The sequence below is a fragment of the Pipistrellus hanaki genome, assembly GCF_964339955.1.
Source record: "Pipistrellus hanaki genome assembly, chromosome: 7".
NCBI lineage: Eukaryota > Metazoa > Chordata > Mammalia > Chiroptera > Vespertilionidae > Pipistrellus > Pipistrellus hanaki.
The window spans coordinates 48,569,252-48,592,369 of record NC_140509.1 but is presented as its reverse complement, the minus strand read 5'-3'; the positions used below and the strand labels follow the sequence as shown (position 1 = coordinate 48,592,369).

At 42.8% G+C, this 23,118-nt stretch overlaps 1 protein-coding gene across 1 annotated transcript; it reads left to right on the top strand.

The window, feature by feature from the left end:
- Positions 1-20,708: 20,708 nt before the first annotated feature.
- On the top strand, positions 20,709-21,433 carry LOC311625514 (small ribosomal subunit protein eS8). The gene has a single exon (XM_084889861.1). It carries the CDS (start codon positions 20,728-20,730, stop codon positions 21,352-21,354), a length of 627 nt encoding a protein of 208 aa, XP_084745987.1. The 5' UTR covers positions 20,709-20,727; the 3' UTR covers positions 21,355-21,433.
- Positions 21,434-23,118: the final 1,685 nt, after the last annotated feature.

Sequence of the window (23,118 nt, the reverse complement as noted above, 5' to 3'; positions counted from 1 at the left end):
TTGTTGTTGTTTTTGATGGGTGTTTATTCTAGTTGGCACATGTGGGATGTCTGCTTTCTGGTGTTGGACAACTTTCAGGGGATAAAGCCTGCAGCAGCTGGAGGCCAGGACTGTATCCACTTCTCCCCACATCACGGCATGTCCATGTAGTAAATGGTCAATAAAGATTGGTTACAGGAATGGGCAGATTCTCGGGTAAAATGTAAGTCAAATTGCAAAGAAATATCCAAAGTTTGACAAGATAGGGCCTATGCGAAGGAGCAAACCACAGGTGGCTGAAGGATGGAGTAGTAATTTCTGGAGGCTCATGTGGTTCATGCTGTCCTCAGATCCCTTGATGGAATTGTAGCCCTGTAGCTGAGATAGCTCTTGTTTCTTTGACACACATGTCCCATGGATCTGAATCCCGAATCCTGCTAATCGTTGGCACTGTGTTTTCCCCACCCTGTGCTCTTATGCTGCCCAATAAGTTCTTTTGTTTGAGCCTCTCGTGTTAGGTATATTCACCTATTCTTCGTCTTATATTGTTTCTATGTGTTGCAGGATATTTAACTTATTAATGAAACTATGTGCTTTAAAACATTGTGGGTAACTTTATTTTGGGGTCTTGGAAGTTTATTCCTTGTAGTATCAGTTTCACATCATACAGGAAGCAAAGAGATGTTAGTGATGCACTTTCTTCAGTACTGAGTTAGCGTGACCTCTGCACACAAAAAGAGGAGGAAAATTTGACAGCTAGGAGATAAGTCTTCTTCTTTCACCTTTTCTACTGCCTGCTTCAACTCTTTCCTGACATTAGGAGTTTGAATCCATAGTAATATGTTATTGTTTTTAGCCCTCTCTCCTATTTTGTCACGTATATACATTGGTGCACTGGGGGAGGGAGTGGGGGTCCCTTAGCCCAGTCTGGGCCCGCCAGCCATGAGCCTGGCTTCTGGCTGAGCAGAGCTCCCCCTGTGGGAGCACACACTGACCACCAGGGGGCAGGTCCTGCATTGAGTGTCTGCTCCCTGGTGGTCAGTGTGCATCACAGCAACCGGTCATTCTACTGTCTGGTCAATTTGCATATTAGGGTTTTATTATATAGGATTCTTAGTACCTTAATAGCAGACACTACAATGTCAAGTACAATTAGAAATTTGTTACTTTTATATAACTGCTCCTGAAAAATTACTCGGTGGAGCAGTTTTTTCCTAGTGTTGGATGAAGTTTTAGGTAAGCCTCATTGTTTACCTGCTTACTCATAATGAGAGAGAAGCTGAATATCTCCTTAGCCCCTCAAAACAGCTGCAGTTCTGTTATTACTCCATGCAGTCAATTGTAATAAGAATTTCTGAATTATGTTCAATGCTGACGCTGCCCTCCTGATTTACTTTTGCTATTCACATTGTTGATTTCAATTTGGGTCCTTATTGTTTCTTGTTAGAACTTGCTCAAATATCTCTGATGGCTCCTCACCTTCTACAGAATAGTCTCAACTCTTTGTCAAGGGCTTTCAGATTTGGTTCCTTAACATCTCGTTGTTCTGCTGTCCTTGGTAGAGCTTCCTCGCAGAACTGTGCCCTCCCCAGACAGCTGACTTCCTCAGCACTCTGTCATGTCCTGGTCACTTTCATGTCTTGGTTTGTGGGGTTCCATCCTGTTGGCTTATGTGCTATCCCGTGCATTATGGCCACAGCAAATTCATTCTTCTCCAGGAAGTCTCCCTGCTCTGAGAAATGGTCCCATTTCTTCATTTCTGAAGCAATCATTACTCATCTGTTTCTTAACACCACGCATGTGCTTATATGCTTTTCTGTTCATGTCCTGTCTTACTTTCTAGATGATAAACTTTCAGAAACAACACCTGAGTTCCTATATTTTTAAAATTTTCTCTGAGGCTTGGATAAATGTGTGCTGTCCCAGGTGGGGACAGTGAAAATAGAGCGGGGGGAGACATATGTATGAGAAAGCATTCACAGACTTTGCTATTACTGCCTTATCTAATAATAATAAAGAATAAATCATTCTTGGGGATTTATTGTTATTTGCATGCTATTCAAACTCTTGAAATAATGGGTTTTGTATGCATCCATACTCTTGTGCAAACAAATTCTTCCTTTTATTTGTCCTAAATTGCCCTTTATACTAATGATCCTATTTAAAGCATAAGGTCTATATGCCTTTTAAAGGTTAGGGCACTGTTTAGCCAGACGCCCAAATATTTATATACTGAGACCTACATGAGTGTTGTCTGATTAATACCTGTCTTCTTGGGAAAGCTGTGAATAATGTCAACATGAACTGCATTATTCCTGCTAAAAATTCATCCATTTAGTTTAACTTGCATGTAACGACACCTGAAAGTCAGAGCTGTTTGCTGAGCCTGCTGCAACACTGTTGTAGCTCATTCTCACCTAATGGCCAGGAAGTCCCTTTAGCATCCAGAATGGGAGAATCTGCATAAATAGAAAATTTGGAGGCTCCAGGAAACCTTTAATATGTGATGATTATAAAGGGAAAACGCAGTGGGTCTCAGAGAAGTCCTTGTTTGTTTGTGTGTGTGTGTGTGTGTGTGTGTGGGGGTGTGTGTGGGGAAAGACACCTTTAGAAATAAAATCGATTTGAGAGTTAAAACGATGTTATTAGCCAAATGCTTTACATCAATGTCAGTTAAAATCTCTCAGAATAGCTGAACTATAAAAAAAGGTATAGAAAGAGCTATTGAATAGATGGAGGAAGAACGGTGGTGGTGGTGGTGGTGGTGGGGGTTGAGGGGTGGGAAGGAACAACTTTCCCATTCTCTTTCTTCTTTTTTGATTCCCTCTTTTCTCTCCTGTTACATGACTCAGTTTATGCTTTTTCTTTCCTCATGGAAACTTTTACTTCCTTTCTCTAATTCGAAGTCCTTTCTCCTCTCCACCCTCTTCCCTACTCTCCGTGAGTCATATTCCCGCTCTGCTGGAAGTTACAGAGTCTTGCAGTGCGAGAGACCAGGAGACCATCTAATTTAGTCTCATCTTTTCACAGGTGAGACTGAAGGAAATTAACTTACCCACTCAAGGCACCAGGCAGCGATGAATAGGGTCCACCCAAGACACCTCATAGCCTAGTATTGAAAGGAATGGAGGTGCCACCCATCCAGTGCAGAGCATTTTCTAAAACATCCAGAAGTATTTAGCCTGTTGGAGAACACTCCCAGGGAGGATCTCCCACTTCTTGGTGAGGTGCATTATTATATTGGAGAATCTTATAGAAAGCTCGTCTTTAGATGGACTCCTGCTCCCTGTAACTGTCAGCCTCTGTTCCTGCTTCTCTCCACTGGAGTTATAAGAAAGGCATTCTTTCACGTGCTTGATTTTACACACGTGACAAGGCAACTGGACTCTCTTAAACCTCTTGTTCCCTACACCAGTCATCCCCAGTTCTGCTCATGGTTCTCCATGTCACATGGTTTACACTTTTCTCGCCACTTTAGACACTTCTCCATGATCTCTAGCCATTCTTATTGGATGACAATGGATTTAGCCACAACATTTCACATAATATTTAATGCCCGCAGACATGATATTACCTATCATGATCTGGAAACTTGGTCAGTTTCTTAGTGCTCACCCCCTTGTGCTCATATAATGTTAGTTTATCTTGATATTAGATGCAGCTGAAACCCTCATGCATTTCCCAATGGAACAGCCAAGAATCCAGATATTCCCAGCTCCTATGTGATTATGTAGATGATTAGAACATTTATTTAGGTCTAAATCTCACTGTTCCATTAGTATTTGATCATTTTGGTTTTGGAGCATTTTCTCCCCAGCAATCTAGCTCTTCCAGGTGGTAACATTCACCCATGGTCCTGGGCTTTACGCACCGACAGCTTCTGCTGGTCAGCAGCCAACTTAGACCAACGTGTACCTTTATTTTGGCTGTGACTCAGGGCCCACATTGTTCCAGTGATCTCTGCCAGGTAGAATGTTAGGGGATGAGACACGTGGTATAGAGTGGAATGGAGGATACCTCAGCTTATATCAGTTTGTTTGATTGCAAGCAATAGGAATTAATTGGAAGAACTTTTGTGTCTCACACAGCTAAAGAAAGAACAGGACAGGCAAACCTCAGGAAGGGCAATTCTATGGGAGCTGTTCATGATGTTTTCAGAGATTGTTTCTCCCAGTCTTAGGGTCAGATGCACAAGTTGAAGGATCTTTCAGAACAAGGGAACTCTAAACTAACTAACTAACTAACTAACTAACTAACTAACTATTTATATATATGTACTAAGTGCAGGGCTGTGATGTTCCTCTCCTTAAAAATAAACCCAGAGAAGGCCACTCAGCTTTTAAAATTTTTGGTGAAAAAATCTAATTAATTCAACTCTGGTGCCTCTGAGATCCCTGGTTCTAATTTCCCACTCAAAATATATCACTTTGCTCTGGGTCATGTAGTCAGTGATGCAAAGTTTTGTTACATAAAACACAGAGTCACCACGATCCTGTGCCCTGGGCTTCCTAGCGAAGAAGAAATGTAAGCTAGTGAGCCTCAATGACTAAGGGAATAGTGAAGTGTAAAAAGGATGCCAAATGAAGAGTGTTTACTGGAACATGTGAGAATGCAGCCTCATTGCTACACAAAGAGAGCAAGATCAGGATTGTCTCAGCCACACAGTGCTGAAGGGTAACCACAGGACTAGAGGGATGTTTAAGGACACTGCAGAACGTAGTTATATTGTAGGAGTGATTCTGCCACAATTTGGCTGACCTCATTTGCTCATTAACTAGTCACCAAATACTTATGTGTTTACTAAGTGTGAGTCATTATCATAGGAGCTGGAGAAACCATGGTGAATGTGCCATTTGGCTACTGAACACTTGAAACATGGCTAGTACAATGGAGGGACTTTCATTTTAATGAATTAAAATGTAAGTTTTAAATAGACACACATGGCTGGTGGTGACCATATTGGCTAGTTTAGCTTTATTGTTTTTTTTTAAATAAATCTTTATTGTTCAGATTATTACAAATGTTCCTCATTTCCCCGCCCCCCCCCCTTCATTGCTCCCCTCCACCAGGTTCCCACCCCACCCTCTGGCCTTTCCCCATCCCCCATTGTCCTCATCCATAGGTGCACAGTTTATGTTCATTCTCTTTTCACACACCCCACTCCCCTTTTCCCTGAAAATCATCAGTTCACCCCCCTTCCATACTCTGATTCTATTATATTCACCAGTTAATTTTGTTCATCCGATTTTTTTAATTTCCTTGGTTTTTAGATTCACTTATTGATAGTTACGTATTTGTTGTTCATACTTTTTGTCTTTATTTTCTTTCTCTTCCGAAAGAACCCCCTTCAGCAATTCATATAATTCTGGTTTGGTGGTGATGAACTCCTTTAGCTTTTTTTCATTTGTGAAGCACTTTATCTGGCCTTCGATTCTGAGTGATAGCTTTGTTGGGTAGATTATTTTTGGCTGTAGGTTCTTGCTATTCATCACCTTGAATATTTCTTGCCATTCCCGTCTGGCCTGCATAGTTTCTGTTGAGAAATCAGCTGACAATTGTATGGGTGCTCTTTTATAGGTAACTACCTGCTTTTCTCTTGCTGCTTTTAATATTCTTTCTTTATCTTTTGCTCTTGGAATTTTAATTATGATGTGTCTTGGTGTGGTCCTCTTTGGATTCCTTTTGTTTGGGGTTCTGTGCACTTCCTGGACTTGTAAGTCTAATTCTTTCACCAGGTGGGGGAAGTTTTCTGTCACTATTTCTTTCAGTATGTTTTCAGTATCTTGCTCTCTCTCATCTTCTGGGACCCCCATAATTCTGATGTTGGTTCGCTTGAAGTTGTCCCAGAGGTTTCTTACATTATCTTCAACTTTCTGGATTCTCTTGTCTTCTTGCTTCTGTGGAGGAGTGTCTTCTGGCTCTTTATGTTCCAAATTTTTGACTTGATTCTCACGATCTTCCATTCTGTTTTTAGGACTCTGTATAATATTTTTTATTTCAGACAATGTATTCTTTATTTCTTGTTGATCCCTTTTTACATCCTCATAGGTCTCATTTATTTTATCAGCCTTTTCTAGGAAATTCTTTTTTTTTTTTTTTTTTTTTTAAATATATTTTATTGATTTTTTACAGAGAGGAAGAGAGAGGGATAGAGAGTTAGAAACATCGATGAGAGAGAATCATCGATCAGCTGCCTCTTGCACACCCCCTACTGGGGATGTGCCCGCAGCCAAGGTACATGCCCTTGACCGGAATCGAACCTGGGACCTTTCAGTCTGCAGGCCAACGCTCTATCCATTGAGCCAAACTGGTTTCGGCCTTTTCTAGGAAATTCTTGAAAAACCTTATAAGCGTGGTTTTGAACTCTATATCCAGTCGCTTTTTGTCCTCCATTTCTTTCGTTTGTGATCTGTTTTCTTGTCTGGGCATTTTCACTGTTTCCCTGAATTGGTAGCCTTAAAAGTCTTTGTGTTCAGCTTGGATGGGGTGGAGTTTCAGGGTGGAGCCTACAGCCTTGGCTTCAGTCAGCTCTGCCCTATGAGGCTCCTGAGTCTCAGTGTTCCTCAGTGTCCTTTGGTACTCGCTGCAAGCACCTCTGAGAGAAAGGTGCCCGCAAGTTCGCCTGCTACCAAACAGTCTAGGCTCTCCCCTAATGAGTCCGGAACTGGGGTTCAGTTCAGTTGGAAGTGGGGTTGGAAGTGGGGTTCTGAGCAGTCTGGAGCTTTTGTCTCCTTCCCGCTAGGGCAATCCAGCAGCACAGTCAACTGTTTGTTCTCTGTGCACAATATGCCCGCTTCTAGGACTTCCTTTCGCCTCTCCCCTGGGTTTCTGCCTTACAGCCCAGGCTCCCTTTGTATGAGCCTGGGTCTCCAAGGTCTGGCCTAGAACTGAGGTTCAGTGCAGTTGGAACTGGGGCTCAGCACAGTCCAGAGCTTTTGTTTCCTTCCAGCCAGGGCAATCTAGCAGCAGTCAACGGTCCATCCTTTGCACATGATGTGCATGTCTCCGGGACTGCCTTTCGCCGCTCCCCTAAGATTTCGCCTTACAGTCCAGGCTCCCTCTTTATGAGCCTGGGTCCCCAGGGTCTGGCCTAGAACTGGGGTTCAGTGCTGTCGGATCTGGGGTTCAGCACAGTCCGGAGCTTTTATCTCCTTCCCTCTATGAAATGCCAGCCAGGCACTCAGCCTTCTTCTCCCCTCTGGCTCCATCCTCTCTGTGTGTGCAACGTGTCTCTGTACTTTAGGCTTTTACAGCTCCTCTGATTTTCCTTCTGGTTTTCTCTTTCCTTCTCGTAGAATTTCCAGTCAGTCGACTTTCCTGTAGTTCTGGGTAATGTCCATTTTGTATTTTAGTTGTATTTTATTGAAATTGTTGTGTGAGGATACAGTTAGGTGTTTACCTATGCCGCCATCTTGGTTTCTCTCAATATTGACTAGTTTAGCTTTAGAATATGTGGGGCCACAAGAGATTCTAGGTAGGTAAGTGATGCAATTAGATGTATGTTTAACGATTCCTCAAGAGGAGGAATCATTAATATGGAGCGGTATCTCTGCAATACTAGGACCATCAGTCAAGTGAGAAAAAAAAAATTATTGATTAATTTCTGCATGGACCAGCCTTAGAAATAAAGCAACAGTGGTCCTGGGGGTGGAGGATGCTCATCACACAGGCTTTCCTAGCATGGATACTCATGGGATCAGAATGAATGCTGCTTTAAAACCTCTACTTTAGCAATGGTATTAGCAGCTTTTGTATTATGATGTGACAACAAAAGGATCACAAATGAGACACTGTTTTAGTAAGGCTCCCCTATTTCCTTAGGTTATTCTGCTGCGTTCCTGTAAGATTTCTGAAATTTTGTCTATATATTAAGAATGCAGCCGGGACCGGTTTGGCTCAGTGGATAGAGCGTCGGCCTGCGGACTGAAAGGTCCCGGGTTCGATTCCGGTCAAGGGCATGTACCTTGGTTGCGGGCACATCCCCAGTGGGGGGTGTGCAAGAGGCAGCTGGTCGGTGTTTCTCTCTCATCGACGTTTCTAACTCTCTGTCCCTCTCAGTTCCTCTCTGTGTAAAATCAATAAAATATATTTAAAAAAAAAAAAAAAAAAGAAAAAAAAAAAAGAATGCAATCATTAAAAAACCCCACCCTGGCTCATTTATCTTTCACTAGCTAAGTTGCAAATGATGTGGCGGCTAACAGGGAAATCGTAAATCTTTCATTAGCACAGGGTGGTCTCCAGAGAAACTGACTTCAACACACAGCTTGGATATGTTCCAAGCTAGGAAAGATATCTTCCAACATTGCTAAAAACAAAAGTAGTCCTTTTAGCTCGCAAAGGGCTGTCTTGTTTGGCCCAGGGGGGATGCGACTCGGGCTGCTGGCTGGGGGCTCAGCATCTGCTTCCTTCCTGGCTACTCCGTGTGGATTCATCCCCACTTCCCTGCCCCCTAAAGTCTGGCTTGTTTTCACGGTTGATCTAGTTCAGGATTTCATGAGGGGTTTAGCTCCTCTAGAGAAGATATAACCCCAAGGAGGAGTCCTGAATACCCATCTTTACTAGCTCTTCCCACCCCCACCACCCTTGGCTGGTCCAGGGTTAGCTAGCAGTTCAAATCCAGATTTGTGCCATTGGAAAGTTATAAGGACTATGGCAAGTCAGACCTTTTGTTGTTTTTTTTCTCCATTCTTTTCTTACAAGGCTGAGGACTTACCCAGACTTCCTTTGACTACACCAAGCCCCCGGAAGAACTAGGTGGATTTTTGGACACACATGGGATGGTCAGGAGCAAGCAAAGGTGTACATTTTCCAGGTTCTTTGCTGAGGTGAGCTGGGCTTTGGACACCTTGTATACACCCCTCCACTTCCCACACTTAAAACCATCTTGTCTTGGAATCTGGTGGGGAAAGATACCAAGTCACCACAAGAGGGCAGCAAATGACTTCCAAGTCTAGCTTTGTTTCTCTTCCACAGAGCTTCTATTTAGGCAAGAAATAAATACTTGATGCGGATGGGAGGAATGGGATCTGGGTTTCATTCCCCTGTGCAGCTTTCTGGTGCACAATTCCCAGGTATCCTTGTTAGCACGGCTTATCGCTGGAGTGTGGCAAGTCCTGGCTGGTGGCTCCGAGGCCCAGGCTTGTGGGACGAGGAGGGAGGCCTGTGGGGATTAGGCCTTCTCTCCTTTCAGGGTCAGGATTTATTTCTGAGGAGAGGAACATCCCAATCCTGCATTTTACTTTTATAAAAATAAAAATTCAAGAAAATATATATTTGTTTCAACTTCCCCTGTTCAGAAAGATTCTTCAGGTTACACCTCTAACCAAATCAGCAAATGCTGTGCAGTTGCCAATTTTCGGACCCGGAAGACTGACCGTGGTTGGGGTGCCTCCAGGGCAGAGACTTTCTCTTGCTGGTGAGGAAGGGGATGGATGACTCCTGTGTTCCCACGGATTGAGGCGCACATAGGCCTCGGCTCCATGGTGAGATCGGCCCTAATGTGGGATCATCTGATCACCTCTCTGTGCCCCTTTCTCTTGTGGGAGGGGATTTTTATGGCCTCCAACTCAAATCATCAGATGTTTATTAAACACCTCCACTAGCAAGCAGATGCTCAAATGACCATCAGATGGCACTAATAACAATAATTTATTAATTAAGTGTGTATGCTCAGCTCATTTCCAGAGTCCTGTAAATGACCCTTTGAATTAGCTACTATTCCCAATTTGCAGATGAAGAAATCGAGGCTGGGAGAAGTTAAGTAATTTTTCACTCTGTCAAGGGAGAGGAACAGGAAGAGAAACCCAGGCTTGGCTGACCCTAGGACCTGAACTGTGCTGTTACATTGGTTTTCTTCCAAAAAGGCCTTTAGTCTCAAAGACCTTGCAGTAGTTTTCCAACGTGGCTGCACATCAGAATCACCTAGGGAGCTTTACAAAACCCCATGCCAGGGGCTTTCCCCAGGCCAGCTAAAGCAGTGTGTGTGTGTGTGTGTGTGTGTGTGTGTGTGTGTGTGGGTGTCTGTGTGTGTGTTTGGGGATATGGTGCTGTCCCGGGCATTGACATTTTAGAAAGCCCTCCAGGTGATTCCTCTGGGCAGCCAGAGCTGAGGGTGCCTGCTGTTGAGGAGGAGAAGGGATGCATGATGTGAAGTCCAAGCACCAAAATGAAGAGAGGAGTGCACTGGCTTTGGGTGGGATCACCTGTCAGTGCTGCTCGCCCTCTCCAGCAGCTGATAGTTGACCATTCCCAGCACATTGAGCACCTCTGTGCCTCTGTGCAGAAGGTGCTCCCACTTGGTAGCAATTATCACTAACATTTGTTGAGTGCTTTCCCTTTGTGGGGTAGTTTTAATTTTCACCGATATGAACTCTTAATCCTCACAACAATCTAATGCAGTGGGTGCTATGTTTTCATCAAGTCTAAGAGGCTATGGATTCTACGATACATCATCATTTTACGTATGTTAAGAAATAAAGAAAAAAAATCACTACCAACTAATTGTGATTTTTTCCCCTATCCCCACCCCAGATGTTAAAATGTGAGAAACCATACATCTTAAAATGAATAAAATACAGTGGTGTCATTTCCACTTACAGACGAGGAAACAGAAGCAAAGAAAGCTTAAGTAATGTGTCCGAGATCACTCAGCTAGGAGCCATTATGAGCAGTTACTGTGCCATCAATATTCTTCCTAAACATAATTTTTAATGGCAGCATTAAGTTTCATATAAATACACTCTAATTGCTTTAATTACTCCTCCAATTTTAGTTGATTATATCTTGATGTAGGTTTTTATATGTGACTTTTCCCAGGGCATTGCCAACCATACACTGTGTGCTGAGTATTTTACAGCCAATAATTCTGCTAAGTCATCCCCACTGATTCTCCATGTGTCTTATGTGGAGTAGATGCTGGGACATGGCAGGCCTCTTGTAGAGCTTTCTCTTTTTGCGCTGCTTTATGTTGAGCTATGTGGGTGGTGGGATGCTGACTGGCTGCACTTGGCTGGTTTTATCACCCATCATCTCTCAACCATCAGCTCAAATCAGGCCTTTCCTCTGCCTCTCCCAGCTGCTCTCAGAGACCTAATGGCCAATGGTTGCAGAGTAAATCAGTCTGCAGTGTGCTGCTTTTCCTTCAGCTTTGGGAAGTGAGTGGAATTTTATGACCCGAGATGTGAGCACATTGGGTGATCAGGAAAAAGTTACTGGGGCTTTTTGATTCTGGGAGATCCAACCCTTTTCATTGCAAATACCCATTGACACCTATGCAGAATAGAACCAGAGGAAAGATTGAGACTAAAATCAGAATCAGGACCACAAAGAAAAACTTTAGGAATAGTAACAAAAAGAGGAAGGACTCAATAGGGCCTAGTAGGTTTAGACATAGGGAGGGGATAAGGTAGCACAGGCTTCTCAAACTTTATGTGCAAGGAAATGACATAGAGGTCCCTATAAAATGCAGATTCCTATTTAGAAGTGTAGGGTGGGCTCTGAGAGTCTGCAATTCTAACAAGTCCCCAGGCATTGCTGATGTTGCCTGTCCAAGGAAGATCAAATGAAAAGGAGCAAAAAGACAAATTTTCAGGATGAAGAAAAACAGGTGAGGCTTTTAGGTGGTGCAAATATTAAATAAGTCACTTTTCTCTGAGTGGCCCTACCAACATTTCTCTAGCAGGTCTACGGAGGGTGGTGAGGCAATGCCCTTCCAGAAGGCAGTTGTGTGGGAAGGAAATATCCCAAGTTAGCCTGTTTATTTGGTGCAATTTGGCAAGATGAATTCAGATGTTTTCTAAAATATTGTTCGTTCAACACTTCCCTTCTCCCCATGCATTGGAATTCTATTTTTCTAGCATGACTTGTAAAATGGTCTCAGAGATTCATTCTTTGGGTGGTGGTGGGGGGGGGGGAGTGGAGAGGGTGGGGATGGGAGAGGGAATTTGTTAATTTTGAAACTGCTTCGAGATTATGGACAGGTGCTATGATAGCCCAATATTCATTCAAAGATCAAGGTGATGTTTGAAGACTTTGGATGGTCAATGAAACTGAGAAATACTTGGAAAAAATTATCTAAAGACTATTTCTCACTTATTCTCATTTTTTTCTTACATGGCAAGACTTTTATTTTCTCTGTTCAATATGGTGACCATTCTACATAGTGCGAAATTACTTCTGATCCCACGAATATCTAGTCCCCCAATAAAATCCTATTAATCCTAGGGGCACTCGACCCTGGCTGACTAAGGGGGAGATTATACCCAAGAAACCAATGGCCTCCACTGTAGCTGTATGGAGGCCCATGTCTCCATCTCATCTGAGATAGATGGACCCAGGGCCACCATCACTTCCATGGTGAGAACTGTATACAGACCGTAATGGGAGGTTAACACCCCTGTAGATTTATGACTCCCAGCCAACCCCAGACACTGTTCAGATAGACAATATCTCCCTTTAGCACATCCCTTCTGTCCTAACCTGGGAGATTGCAGTCAGGGTCCAAATAAATGATACCACTCGAGTTCCATTGATGCTTTTTGTATCATAATGCTTATTTCAGGTGAACACTCCCACACTCTATGAAACAGTGTCGTGTCTTTATTTGTGTAGGAACTGTTGATTTGTAATACTAATTTTCCAGATAATTGTTTTCCTGGGTCTTGTATTGCTGCAAACCACTCCCTGGAAAGCTAATATTGTATCTTCTCCTTCTTTTAAAGTGGCCCAGTGTAGATAAGGAAACATGATTTCAGATTCTTATCCAGAGCCTATGCAAACCACTTTGGTTTAGAAAATTGGTCTGTAAATCTTACAAGGGCAGGGATTTTCTTGGGCACTTACATGGTTTTAGGTGGATCAGAAATATTGATGCGGTCTGTCCTTAGAATTATAGCATCGCCTGGAAGCCCGCCCATAATTGCAAAAACCGGGCGGTGTTATGAGATGGGAAGGAGAGGTCCTTGGTTGTTTTGAACCCTGAAAAGGATGTTTGTTTCATTTCCATGCTAGCTGAAAGGCCCGTCTTCTCCCATGGTAAAGCTTAGTAGGTCCTCTGGGGCTCACCAGCCTTGATAGAAACAGTTTGCCTGCTCTCCAGGGGCCTCAGGTAAAGGCCACCAGGTTGGGGTAATGCTGTGTCTGCCTGGTCTGAGGACATTGAGCTGTGTGTGGTACTGTGTGTGGCCGCCGGTTACAGAGAAGGTAGTGGCGGGGTACTGTACAGGATGCTGTGCCTGACTTGTCGGGCCTAAACAGCGATAACTGCTGGCGTTTATTGTCTGCTTGGGCTCTGTGAGGACATCGCATTGTTTAACTCCTTCCATAGCCCTGTGAGATGGGCAGCACCATTTCCGTTTCCCAGCGGAGGAACCACAGCTTACAGAGGAGAGACCACCTACTAAGTTCAGCCGGGGTGACAATTAGAAGGACCTGCCGACACAGCTAGCCTCTCATAGCGGCAGAGAGTTCATCGGATTGGTCTCTCCTTCCAGCCTCACCCATCTCTTTAGCCTCTTTTTCCTACCCCAAGCCCTGCTTTTCCCATTTGGGAATACAGGAAGGATATGAAGGAAAGAAGGAGAAAGAGCAGAAAAAGAGGGCTACATTAGAGGTTCACGTTAGGAAAAGGACTGTGCAGACTCCCAAAGTGCAGGTGAATGGAATAAGGGTGCTCGGTCTCGATCCTCTGGGCCCTCACACCCGTGGGTGTTTTTTCACTGAAAGAGACTTGAGTTGTCCAGATAAATTCTTCTTTGAAAAATGTAGAGGGTGCGGCAGAAGACAAGCTCCCTGGGTCGTACTCTTTCAGGCATCATGCCTGCACCATGGTGCCCTGGTGTGGAAGGTACAGGAACCTTCCTGGTGTGGGGGAAGCAGCCCTATTCTTTAAAGACAGGCCAGGGGCTGCTGTGCTATGAAGGATCAGAATTCAGAGAGGTGTTTTTCCCAGGACAGTGAGTCAGCCTTTGGGAGAAGCACCTCCTTTCAGGATGGGGCTTCACAGCTCTATGGGATGAGGCACCATGGACCCTGGTTCTGGAGAGGCGATTCTTTCTTCCGGAATCCTCCATGGAGGCTCTGGGTTTGCAAGGCAGCTGCCTCTGTTCTTTGAAACGGGGGTTATTTGCTAAGCAAAGGCAACGCCATCTCATCTTGCTGATGCTTCCAGCAAACATCAGTAGCAAATGATCCTCTTAAGCAAGTGCAAGTGGCTGGAGGCAATGCTGGGGGCTAAAAATATTGAATGGACTGAAACCAAAACAACTGCTCAACCTCAATGCCAGGCAGCGGAGGCCCCTTCAGAATACTGATGTGGGGCAGGCGCTTCGGAACCAGCAGGCTGATGAGCAGCAGAAGCAAACTGCTCACACCGAGTCAGGGCTTCAGCTCTTCTGCTTTGTCTTTCTGGTTAGAGACAGGCTCAGCCGCTGAGGCCAACATGGGTCTGAGCTGGAAAGGGAAACCTTACTCCTGTGAGTCTGATGGACCACTGCCCATCCCTTTCAATGGATGGCACAAGCTCTGCTAATCAAGTGAATGGTCTATGCTTTAATTTTGGAAAAGAAAACCCTTGCATATTTTTCACATCATCCTTGCCAATCTATTAAAAAATATTTTTATTGATTTCAGAGAGGACAGGAGAGGGATAGAGAGATAGAAACATCAATGATGAGAGAGAATCATTGATCAGCTGGTTCTTGCATGCCCCCTAATGAGAATCAAGCCTACAACCCAGGCATGTGCCCTTGGCCAGAATCAAACCTGGGAACCTTCAGTCCTCAGGCCGACACGCTATCCATTAAGCCAAACAGGCTAGGCTCAATCTTGATATTCTTGTCAGCAGTTTGTTCTAAATCACAGGGATTCCCTTTCCTGATGGAAGACTGGGATGGGACTTTTTGCATGGGAATTATGTAAGGGGATGCTGATGGCTGGTGGCCTTGTGTTACTAGCTTATTAGTACCATGAGGTTACTCATGTAATTGGATCACATCGAAGTGGGGCCACATGAGATTCAAGCTTCTTAACCATGGAGCTATTGTTCTGCATAGAGGAGGTGTTTTCACTATTGTTGGAATGGTTGATGGGATTTGATGTTTGCATTTTTTCTGGAATCCCAAGTCTTCTCTCTTTACCAGAGTCATTAAGGTCCTGTTTGCTTCCCAAGTTATCCCATTTCCAGCCATTGTTGTCTCCTCTCCCAGGCCTGAGCCTTCCTGAGCAGCTGTAGTCTCAGCTCTGTCCTGGGCTCAAGGACTAGCCCCATTTCCAGGTAGGAGGGGCTTAAGGAGTTACAAACTGCAGCATCAAGTGGCCTTTGGTGCTAGGACAGTCTTGACCTCATGTCCCAGTTCTGACAGTTGAAGTTGTGTGCCAGTCCTGAGCCATCTCACTCCGTGCCTTAAGTCTGAAAAATTGAGCTTCTGTCTAGTACTCAAGACCCAATTGTTTTCTCATTGGTGAGTTTAGTTTTTGTGTTATTTTCCTGTTATAAATTCTTGTTTCAACCATCTTCTTTTTATTTTGGTGTCTCATGGATGGAGGCTCTACTCTACTTAGATTTCTCCTGTTCTCTGCCCCTGAATACCTGCCACCTACTGATAGGTATGTCTGATGCAAATGGCTGCTGAATTTCTCATCTGTCTTCATGTCCCCTGATTTGCTGCCTTTAGAAGTATTAATAACATGCTATCTCTTTTTAGATCCTGATTCTGAATGGCCGTTCATCCACCCTCCACCCACCTATCCATCCACTCACACATCCATCTGTCCGTCCATCTATCCGTCCGTCCATCCATCCATCCATCCACCCATCCACCTACCCATTCATCTTTCCTTCCAGGAGTTACTGAGTACCTACTATATGCCAGGCATTGTCTCCTATGACTGTACCCTTAGAGGCCATGTTGCACCTTGGAGTTTGTGTTTTCTTTCAGCACTTATAACCATGTCTATCACTCAACTCCACAGAGTGAATCCAGGCACAGGCCATTCTTTCCTGATGTTAGGTCCTTCTAGCTGCTCTGCCTAGTTGTACTTTATTGAGATTTCTTATTTGCCTGCATGCAAGAGAATATTCAATTCAATTTTTTCATTTTTTCTTTTATGATTCTGATCACCATTAGTTTAACATTTTAAATTCAATTATTAACTTCATGGTATTCCTTGGACAGCGTTTATGAGACTCAGGATCTGCTCAGTGCAAACATGATTCTATTGTTCCAGATATATTCAAAGTCCTTCCGAGTTGTACAGTTAAGTTCATAGTAATTCCACTCTTGCTTTTGTCTTGGTAAATTTCAATGTTGTGTTCTTCTGAGAACTTTTGCACCATGCTATAAAAAAACTCACATTTTTAAGACACTTATGGATGGAGAAGTCATGGTGGCAAAGAAAAAATGTCTTGCAACCTCTGAGAGTGACCAGACAAGAGAGAAAGCCTTTCATACCCTCTCTTCAGAACTCAATAGGTGATTATTGTTCTGCTTTGCAAATAATTGTTTAACATGATTTCCTTTGAAGTAGAACATTTGTTCTGCAAAACAGTAAAATGGTATAAAAGAGTTAAATAATTAAAAAGACATTAAATATCATTTGATTTAAAAGAGTATGAAAAGGCATTGAATAATCTGAAAATATGGTAAAAGAAAATTTTTTTTTTTAACTTAAAAATTAGTGGCATGTATGGGGAGTGGGACAGGTGGCGAGAGGTCAATGGGGGGAAAAGGAGACATATGTAATACTTTCAACAATAAAGAATTTAAATAATAAAAAAATTAGTGGCATGTATAGAAAGTTATTACAAAGGCAAGTGTAAACTGCAAATTAAGTGCTCCACTCAGTGAACTGGTAGAATGCATGAACATCGCGGGACTGGGGGTTGGTCCATCTGAGGAAGATTGTTGGACTCTGGGTGCTGCTCTCTGGGAGGTCGGAAGTCCCAGCATTCAGGTGGTGACATTTAAAGACAAGAAGATGCCACTGGAATCCCGGACACTTTCATTTAAGCGTCCAGACAGTGTGTTCTGAGCGAGCACTTGAATAGTTCCTCTGGGCAAAGTCCTTAGATGTGGTGGCTGAAAGCCAGGCCTATTATCTCCACAGTCCTCCTCCTCTCAACTGTATAACAATCCACTGGATTCCCAAATGAAATGTTTCTCTCCCGCCAGAGTCTTTGATCTGGCGTGTCAGCGTCACATCGGATTGCGTCACCTGCTCTCTTGTCTCCTTGCAATATCATCTTACTCTGTTTCTTCTGAACTGCATGTCCCTTCACATTTGGATGATCGTTTGAAAACGCTGCCTCGACATTTTCCCTATTGTATCATATGTCTTGTGCTTCCACTCTCTGTTGGAAATGAGAACACAGTTAAAAGAAACCCAAACATTTTACTTAACAAGATAGGACGGAAACCTTGCTCGGCGCGCCTGGCACTGGAGTACAGATACCCTTCAACAAAAAAGGACCTTTTTAAAAGTATTGCATATAATTCATTCAAAGTATTAAATTTAAAGTTCAGAAAATTCTACATCTGCATAGACTTTGGTTGGTTCATTTTCTGCTTTTTTTTTTTGAAAATTGTTAAGACCTACCTGCTAAATTATATGGATTCCTCTGCTCTTTATTACAACATGGTATATATTACTTATTATGGAATAGTATTACAGTCTGTTATATGTTACTCAAGCATGGTCATAATCATCTGGACCCTCATCAAATTTATATTATAATAAGTCCTGCTTACTAAGCACATCTATATATATATAAAAGCCTAACTCACTGGCCAACCAGCCAACTGTTTGACCATCCAACTGGTAGCTGTGATGCGCACTGACCACCAGGAGGCAGACACTCAATGCAGGAACTGCCAAATTGGCAGTTGCAGTTCTCTGGTGTTGCACATGGGAGCCCAATTCCAGGGTACATCACCTGAGAACCACTCTCTTGCAATCTGGGACCCCTCAGGGGATGTTGGAGAGTTTTGGTCCAATCCCCGCAGGCCAGGCTGAGGGACCCTACCAGTGCATGAATCTGTGCCCTGGGCCTCTAGTATTATATAAAATAGTGGCTTTCAAATGGGTGCACCTCAGAATTACCTAAGGAACTTAAAAAACAACAACCCACTTCTCAGACCACACCCCCAGATCAACGAAATGAGCATCTCAGGGTGAGACCTGGTCACCAGGATTTTGTAAAGTTCCTTGGCAAGGTGCACTCAGGTTTGAGAACCAGAGCTGGAAAGCATTGCTACTCCAAGGCTGGTCAGTGTACCAGCAATATCGGTATCAACTGCGAGTTTGTTGGGACTCTTAGGCCCCATTCCAGACTTACTGAACCAGAATCTGCATTTTCTCAGGATTCCAAGATGCTTCCAGATGTGCTTTAAAATTTCGGAAGCACCAATGGACGCTCTGCTAAGCCTCTCGAGACCTTCAGTCATTAACAATTTATTACCCTCTGCAATGTGCTGGGCTCTGCGCACAGCTTAAATTCATCACTGCCTGGCCAAGTGGTATTTGAGCATTATTTTATGAGGAAATTGAGGCTTGGGCAGGCTAACTATATCAAAAGGGTTCAACCAGGATTTGTATCCTGGCCTCCATTACTCTAACACTCACCCTTTTCCCACAACACCAAACTGTTTCTAAGTAAGTTCTCAGATATTTTCTACAGTTGGCCAAATAAACAATGCTTCCTAAATATTTACTCTATTAATAACATCTTTAATCTGTTAAAAAAAAAGAAAAAGAAAAAGAACGCAATTAAAAGTAAGCTTGCCTAGTGGCACATGTCATTCCCGACAGAGAAACATAGTAAGGCGGAGGGATGTTCGTTAGTTACCAATGCAGAAAGCAAAAGGTAGGACAAAAATATTCTTTTTTCCTTAAGAGTGAGTCCCAGGGGAAACACTGAATATTCATTTTAAAGAGGAAATACCTTCAGTTAATTGTATAGGGACGCTAGTGTACCTGACTTCAGGTAACTGGTCTGGAGGAAGCAAAATTGCCTGTGGGGTAGCTTCCCGTAATTCAACTTACATTCTTGTCATCTCGCTCAGCTGTTTGCCTCAAGGGCATCATTCTAGGGCTGCTTGTTGGAAGATTTTGTGTGAGCAAATTCACAGGGACGCCAGTAGCTAGGATGTGAGGGATATTTGAGATGACTGGAAATGTGCTCAGCAGTGTATATTGTATGTACTGATATTATTTCAACTAAATAATAATAATGATCTGCCACTGTAATTCTTGCTCACAAATCCAACTCTTAGCTATCTTGTGTCAGTTTCCTTCCCAAATTAGAGATGATTTTTAGTGGAACATTTCTAAGATATATTAGACATAATAAAATGGAATAGGTAAAATAAACCCTATCTTTCTGCTTAATTATAAGCATTTTTTCCTGTCTTTAAAAACCATAAACATGCAACAGCTTTTCAAAATTATTGTTTGACATTTTGATCTATGGCTACTTCCTACTTTTCGTCACCACAGTCATACTTCGGCCGACTCACTTTTTTCTATTTTATGTGAACCCCTTTCTCCCATAAAGCTTTGTTCATAATTTAGATTAATTTCCTCAGGATGTGCTTCCTAAGGGAAGACAGTGACTTAGAGAGTATGGACATTAAAATCAGAACGGGAATGTACTAATTCACAATGAAAAGGATAATTATAAAAAACGCCACTCATCAACACATTCTATCCTTGTCCCGGTACATACTGTAAAGCTGTTTCCAGAAAGTTTATACACATGCTCAGTTGGACCAGAGAGGTGGCGCTTGAACACCAGCTGCCCCTGGGCAGCTGTGATGAGGGTCAGTGTGCTGGGGCAGCCATCTGAATGGAGCAGAGCTGATACCCTGGGGAGTTAACTTCTGAGCTCTGTGATGTTGATGGCTACTTCTGATCGCTGTTTTCTGAATAATAAATAAATAAATAAGTAAATAAATAAATACATAAATAAATAAATAAATATAAAATTTAAAAATCAAGTTATTTAGCTAAAATAAGAATTCCAAGAGGATGGACCAGGCCACAGGCACAACTAGATCTGGTGGACCCATTGCTGTCATTAGAACGCTGTCTCCTTTCTCAGATCTTGTTTATTTAGGTTCATTAAACTTAGGTAGTCCTCATAAATAACAACCTGGTGTCATAGACATGAAGTCCTCTTGCTCTATATCCAGACCAATTTCTGACAATAATTCCAATTGTTTGCATCACAAATCTACCCCTGGACCAAGCCCTATGTCCGGGGGATGTGTATCCTGATGGGCAGCCAGGATTATGTGTGCATTTCTGTATCTGCACGTTTACCAGATAGAAAAAGGAAGCTACTCAAAGGAAAAGTTGGAGGACAAACAAACAGATAAATGCGGAAGATGAAAATTATCCATTGTGTAATTCTCTGGGCTCTAGTTTCTTCAATGATATGATTAAGGAATTGAATGAGATAAACTCTAATTTAAAAAAAAAACTTTAACTTACCTGACTCTCAAAGTAACATATGTTGGTGAAAAAAGTTAAAACAATATAAAAGTTTATGTATTTGTTTACAGTTAACATGTAATGTTTATTTAGCACCCATTCTTCAGAAGGGCCTTTTATAAGTATCATTTCAATTAATAATACACAAATTTATAATGTAAAAGAGGAAAATCACCTAACCTCCAACTTGATATATGTCTTCTAGGTCCTTCTCCCTTGCATTAACAATACCGTAGTGCTCTTTCCAGCCGGCGCCGAGCTATGGGGATCTCCCGGGACAACTGGCACAAGCGCCGCAAGACCGGGGGCAAGAGGAAGCCCTACCACAAGAAGCGAAAGTATGAGCTGGGACGCCCTGCTGCCAACACTAAGATCGGACCCCGCCGCATCCACACAGTCCGAGTGCGAGGAGGCAACAAGAAGTACCGCGCCCTGAGGCTGGACGTGGGCAACTTCTCCTGGGGCTCAGAGTGTTGTACGCGCAAGACAAGGATTATTGATGTTGTCTACAATGCCTCCAACAACGAGCTGGTCCGCACCAAGACCCTGGTGAAGAACTGCATCGTGCTGGTGGACAGCACGCCGTACCGACAGTGGTACGAGTCCCACTACGCACTGCCCCTGGGCCGCAAGAAGGGGGCTAAGCTGACTCCTGAAGAGGAAGAGATTTTGAACAAAAAACGATCGAAGAAAATTCAGAAGAAATACGATGAAAGGAAAAAGAATGCCAAAATCAGCAGTCTTCTCGAGGAGCAGTTCCAGCAGGGCAAGCTTCTCGCATGCATCGCTTCAAGACCAGGCCAGTGTGGCCGAGCAGATGGCTATGTGCTCGAGGGCAAGGAGCTGGAGTTCTATTTGAGGAAAATCAAGGCCCGGAAAGGCAAATAAACCCTCTTCCCTCCTGTGTTAGCTCATGTAATAAAGGTGTGTGTGCTAAAAAAAAAAAAAAAAAAAAAAAAAAAAACAATACCGTAGTTATTTTACAAAAATTTTATCTACTATTGGGCTAATAGAATTATATATATATATATATATATATATATATATATATATATATATATATATATATATATATATATATATATACATACACACAATATATATGACTGTGTTCATACGATAGGTAGCTATGATGCACACTGACCACCAGGGGGCAGACATTCAATGCAGGAGCTGTCATGATGGGCACTGGCCATTTAAAAGTATAGGGCGCCATAGACCTGGTGCTGACAAACCAACACTGGGCTTTTCCTAAGTGGGACACAGGCCCCGCCATGCCTCTGGAGTGACAGCCCACCAAATTGCAGCCAATGGTGCCAAGACCCCATGGTGCAAAATTCTGCCCACAGCCCAGCCCAGCCCGGAAATAGTGGCTGTGGACACTGTAATGACGTCACGTAGCAATGCCTGGCTTCCTCTCCCTAGTGACTAGCCTCCTTGCAGTTTCTTCAGCCCAGGAACATGAGTTGCTTTATAGCCAGGTGCAAACATTTTACACTTTAACCAAATGTTTGTGAAGTGTTTTCCCATGCCTCATCTCATTTGATCTTCACAGAAATCTTGGAATAGGTAGAAAGGAGACGTGGTAGAATCCTGTTTTCTTCTCATTAGCTGGAAAACAGTGATTTAAAACGTTTAGAAACTTGATCTGACTGAAAGAAGTAAGAAATGGTGAAACTTGAAAATGACTCCAGGTTTTCTCACTGCACAGAATATAGTCAAACACTGATGCAGTTAATTTTACCCTTTGTTTTCCCTGCATGATTTACAATAATAATCTACTTTGTGTTGATATTTACTGCTGTGTTGCTGACAATTATCTGAAAGAGGAGTTGGGGTGCTTCACTGGGGTGGAAAAAGTTTAGCTAAATCAGAAACAGGTCTAACTAAGCAAGTTTATTCTATATATAAAAAAAGCTAAGTTAACTTTCAGTACATGTAAACCACTTGCTGGTGCCAATCACATGCGTGTGTTTTGATTTTGTCATTGTCGATTGTGAATTTGGTTGACACTTCTATTTTAGAGAAAGGGTGAATAGCGATATTAAAATATTCTAATTAATTTCCTTTCAATGTGCATGAATCCATGCACCAGGACACAAGTACCCTATAACAGGTGGCTTCTAAAGAGCAGAAATATATTGCTCACTGTTCTGAAGGCTGGAAGTCTGGGACTGGGGTGCCAGCATGGTCAGGTGAGGGTCCTCTTCCAAAGTGCAGATATACACATGATGGAAGGAGGTTAGGAGCTCTTTGGAGCCTTTTAAAAATAAGAACATGAATTCCATTCATAAGGTCCTACCTCCTAATACCATCGCATTGGAATTTAAGATGTCCATATATGAATTTGGGGCATGGGAAACAAACATTTAGTCCATAACAAATAGTATGTGCATTTAAAATGTACATATATGAAGACTCACCAAAAGGTTGTGTGAATTTATATTCCCACTAACAGTAATTGAGAGAACTTGCTTCCCTATAACTTCATCAACATAAAACAGGGTCTGTTTTCTTAATCTTTGCTAACCTAACAGATAAAATATATTTGACCAAATTCTTCAATTCATTTTTAAGGCTTGCCATAAGGTGATCCTGGCTTATATAGTCAATCATCAGTTTTATAATTGTAAGTAAAGGAGGTCAATGTGG